We start from the raw sequence: 5,000 nt of genomic DNA, 5'->3' as shown, positions 1-5,000 counted from the left end.
TACCAATAACCCTCTCACCACATACCAGATACCAATAACCCTCTCACCACATACCAGATACCAATAACCCTCTCACCACATACCAGATACCAGTAACCCTCTCACCACATACCAGATACCAATAACCCTCTCACCACAGGAAACATGTAGACAGAAACAGCATGACAGGAGTGAAAAGTGTTAAATCAGTTTGTTAAGTACGTGATTGTGTGTGTGTGTGTGTGTGTGTGTGTGTGTGTGCATGTGTGTGTGTGTATGTGTGTCTGTGCATGTGTGTGTGTGTATCTGTGTGTGTCTTAGTCCCTGGTTGCAGCAGTATCCCCAGTACATTAATGTGTGTGTGTGTGTGTATGTGTGTGTGAGCATGTGTTTGTGTGTATGTGTGTGTGTGTGTGTGTGTGTGTGCCTCAGTCCCTGGTTGCAGCAGTATCCCCAGTACACTAATGTGTGTGTGTGTGTATGTGTGTGTGTGTGTGTGTGTGTATGTGTGTGTGAGCATGTGTTTGTGTGTATGTGTGTGTGTGTGTGTGCCTCAGTCCCTTGTTGCAGCAGTATCCCGAGTACACTAATGTGTGTGTGTGTGTGTGTGTGTGTGTGTGTGTGTGTGTGTGTAGAACGCGACTCCCTGCGTCAGCAGTATGCCCAGGACACTAAGATGGGCTTTGTGGTCAACGCCATCTACTCGATGGCCCACGGGCTGCACAGCATGCAGCGGGCACTGTGTGCGGGCGAGAACGGCCTGTGTGCCCACATGCGGCCCATCGATGGCGCCACATTGCTGGACTTCCTCATGAAGACCAACTTCACCGGCGTCTCTGGGGAGGCCATCCTCTTCGATCAGAACGGAGACTCGCCTGGCAGGTGTGTGTGTGTGTGTGTGAGTGTGTGTGTGTGTGTGTGTGTGTGTGTGTGTGTGTGTGTGTGTGTGTGTGTGTGTGTGTGTGTGTGTGTGTGTGTGTGTAGGTATGAGATTATGAACTTTAAGAAGATGGGGAAAGACTACTATGACTACATAAGTGTGTATATGTGTGTGTGTGTGTGTGTGTGTGTGTGTGTGTGTGCATGTGTGTGTGTGTGTCGTGTGTGTGTGTGTAGGTATGAGATTATGAACTTTAAGAAGATGGGGAAAGACTACTATGACTACATAAGTGTGTATATGTGTGTGTGTGTGTGTGTGTGTGTGTGTGTGTGTGTGTGTAGGTATGAGATTATGAACTTTAAGAAGATGGGGAAAGACTACTATGACTACATAAACGTGGGAAGTTGGGACAGCAGTGGTCTGAAGATCGATGACGATGAGATCTGGCCGACTCAAGATGCCATCATCAAGTCTGTCTGCAGCGAACCCTGTGACAAGGGACAGATCAAAGTAAGGAGGCGTGTGTGTGTCTGTGTGTGTATTTGTGTTTGTGTGTGTGTGTCTGTATGTGCATTTGTGTGTGTGTCTGTGTGTGTGTCTGTGTGTGTGTCTGTATGTGTGTGTATTTGTGTGTGTGTGTGTATGTCTGTATGTGTGTGTATTTGTGTTTGTGTGAGTATTTGTGTGTGTGTGTGTCTGTGTGTGTATTTGTGTGTGTGTGAGTGTGTGTGTGTCTGTGTGTGTATGTCTGTATGTGATGTGTGTGTATTTGTGTGTGTGTGTGTGTGTCTGTGTGTGTATTTGTGTGTGTGTGTCTGTGTGTGTATTTGTGTGTGTGTGTGTGTGTGTGTGTGTGTGTCTGTATTTGTGTATGTGTGTGTGTATTTGTGTGTGTGTGTGTGTGCCTGTTTGTGTATTTGTGTGTGTGTGTGTGTATTTGTGTGTGTGTGAGTGTGTGTGTGTCTGTGTGTGTATTTGTGTGTGTGTGTGTTTGTGTCTGTATTTGTGTACCGTAAAACTTCAAATAATCGCTGAGTCCCTAAGAGACGCCTGTCTCTTTTTGAGCACCTAAGCGGCTACAGGTTTAAGGTTAAAAGGCGGTCTCAGTAGAGCCTGGTCTGTTTTAGTTTGGTTGTATTTAATCTTCTAAAACCGTCAGATCGTCTGATTAAAGATTAAATGACACAAAACCGTTACAGAAAGGAGGTTACAGCAGTGTGAATTAGATGTTGCACGTTGTTTACAAGCCGTCATAAAGCATTCACATGTCTAGTCACAGTTGCAAGGTTTTAGAATGTTGCATCAAGTTGCTGCTCATCTCGTTCTGAATCTTGGGTGATTTGGGCTTAAGTATGAAGCAGACTCGCGGCGTTATGATTAGATGGCATTAAAGACTGCGGCTCGGGAAAAATAGAGTTCAAATTGTATAACTTTTTTTCAATAGGAACTATGCCTATATGTCGACTTAGTCATCGTTAAATTCATCCCCTTGTGTTTAAAATTTCGGGGATAAGCCCGATGGTAAGCTTGTTTTTATGCTGGCAACAAAACCAGAAACGGTTTCTTGACGTTACTCTTTATTCTAAATGTAATGGCGATAAAAGAAAAAGAAGTCAGAAAAGAATTTACCTTAGACTAGGCTATATCAGAGCCTGTCTCTGAGACATTCTCTGGCTATATAACCTATTGAAATAGGTTAATGATGTAAAGATCAAGTCGCGCTTCTATGGGACTGGTGGGTGTGCTTGGCGACAGTTTTTATTGATGAGTCAGAGTGGGCTGCATAGTTGCAGTGGAATGTGGCTGCCCAGGGCATTATAAAACTTCTCACTCTTAGACCTACTCGCTTACCGCGGTGAAAATAAGCGTATTTAGCTGTCTAAATTGGAATCATATACTGGGGAGAAATTCCGGGACATCCATGATTATTTTGTTATTGAGCACCCTGGTCAAAAATATGTTCCAGCGCCTGGAAGTAGGCTATGATTTGAATGTAGACTGTTGTCAAATTTGGCAAATACAAAGCGGGAGAAACAATATGGTTCATGCTCTCATGCTGTTTCATTAATGCCGAAAGGAGGGAGAACTAGAAATGCAATTCAGAATTACGAGGGGATGCAGTCTGCTGGTTAGGGTGTTGGTGGGGCTGTTGAGCTTGCTGCTAGCTGGTTGGTAGGGTAATTGTGATACCTGCAAAGGTGCTTTAGATAACCAAATTTGAATCTTGTGTGACATGGCATTATTCAGATATCACACTCAAGGTGTTTTTTGACCTTGACATTTGACCTTCAACCTCAACATCAACTCACTTCACCTTTGAGTCCATAAAACACTGCGTTACCAAATTTGAAGCATATGCGTCAAGCCGTTCTGGAGATATAATGCTGAATGCATGAGATATGGCTGGGACTTTTATTTTGACACACAGGAAACACTTTAACAGGATGTGTAGTTTAGGTAGAGGCTAGATTGTATGCTTAGAACCTGAGACAGTTGGATTCCTCTGGGTGACACCTGTGCCAGTGTTCCTGATTAGCCTGGGAACTGCTCTGAGGAACTACTTAGCGCCAGCTGGCTCTATTATGACATCACAGCCCCATTCAAGTCTATGGGGAAAAATACACTTTTAATTACAAATATCTCAAAAGTATAAACTTCTCAAAATGAAAAAGCGGATAGGGCCGGTAAAGCCTTGGAAGATCTACAGGAATGGTGTTTGAACCAAATTTATGCGTTAAAAGCGGTTTTGGGCTGAATAAGCACAAAAAGGTAAAAAAAAAAGAATAATAATAAGAAGTCTCGGTTTCAATAGATGGGATGCATGCCCCTCTAATGAAACATTAAGCACGTTCCACTTTTGCATAAATAATTCCTGAACGGTTTTGGTCAGGGCTGATAATGCAACTGTATTTGACAAAGGACCGATATAGGTTATTTGCTAGTGACAAAATATGAGCTTTCAGTGTGATACGATCTCTTTGTAGATTACATTTAATTAAAATGTGTTTCATCTGTTCTGGCTATGCTATTTGGATCTTACTGTATCTCACTCAATGAACAACATCTCAACACTAGCCTAAATGAATGATGATCCGTAATTGTCATCAGATAGCCTAGTCATATAGGTAGACATTTAGTGTGTTTGAAATAATTAATTCGATAATATTTTCCATCTTTGCAGAGGAAAAGTTTTGTGTGAAGGGAATTAAAGGCCTGTCTCATATAAACGCCTGTCTCTAATACTAGCCGATGCAGTTTGGCGATTTGGGAAAATAAAAGCCCAGGCTATTATTTGGAGTTTTACGGTATGTGTGTGTGTGTGTGTATTTGTGTGTGTGTGTGTGTCTGTATGTATGTGTGTGTGTGTGCCTGTATGTGTGTGTTAGGGAAATTAAAGTAATAAAACATACATTTAACCAACTCCCTTATTAAAACAGCATAGAACTCAAATGCAACGTGTCTGAAAGCGCCCCCTACCGTAATTACAAAGTACTGCACGGAGGATTTTCCTCCTCATGGGTCCCTATTCTGTGTGTGTGTGTGTGTGTGTGTGGTTGTGCACGTGGGTGTGTGTGTGTGTGTGTATGTGTCTATGTGTGTGTGTGCGTGTGTGTGTGGTTGTGCACGTGGGTGTGTGTGTGCATGTGTGTGTGTGTATGTGTGTGTGTGTGTGTGTATGTGTCTGTGTGTGTGTATGTGTGTGTCTGTGTGTGTGTGTGTGTCTGTGTGTGTGTGTGTGTGTGTGTGTGTGTGTGTGTGTGTGTGTGTGTGTTTCAGGTCATTCGTAAAGGCGAAGTCAGCTGCTGCTGGACGTGCACTCCTTGTAAGGAGAATGAGTTTGTGTTTGATGAGTACACCTGCAGAGCCTGTCAGCTTGGGTCCTGGCCAACATATGATCTGACCGGTAGGTACACACACACACACACACACACACACTCAATCTCACACTCACACACTCAATCTCACACTCACACCACACACTCAATCTCACACTCACACCACACACACTCACTCACTCACACACACACACTCACTCACACCCACACTGACTCACTCACTCACACAAACACACACACACACACACACACACTCACTCACACAGACACACACACTCACACACACAGACGCACTCTCATACACA

General features: G+C 43.5%; 1 protein-coding gene across 1 annotated transcript in view; it reads left to right on the top strand.

Annotated features, from left to right (window-relative positions):
* grm5b (glutamate receptor, metabotropic 5b) overlaps positions 1-5,000 on the top strand; it is a gene marked incomplete in the record, with an annotated part of 55,192 nt that overhangs the window by 35,943 nt on the left and 14,249 nt on the right. The window contains 3 exon segments of the mRNA XM_048264086.1: positions 615-861; positions 1,201-1,369; positions 4,637-4,763. Of these exon segments, the coding sequence (XP_048120043.1) occupies positions 615-861; positions 1,201-1,369; positions 4,637-4,763 (543 nt within the window).

The sequence above is a fragment of the Alosa alosa genome, chromosome 15, assembly GCF_017589495.1.
Source record: "Alosa alosa isolate M-15738 ecotype Scorff River chromosome 15, AALO_Geno_1.1, whole genome shotgun sequence".
In the NCBI taxonomy this organism is placed as follows: domain Eukaryota; kingdom Metazoa; phylum Chordata; class Actinopteri; order Clupeiformes; family Clupeidae; genus Alosa; species Alosa alosa.
The sequence above is the reverse complement of the archived record's forward strand: the minus strand, read 5'-3'. Positions and strand labels throughout refer to the sequence as shown.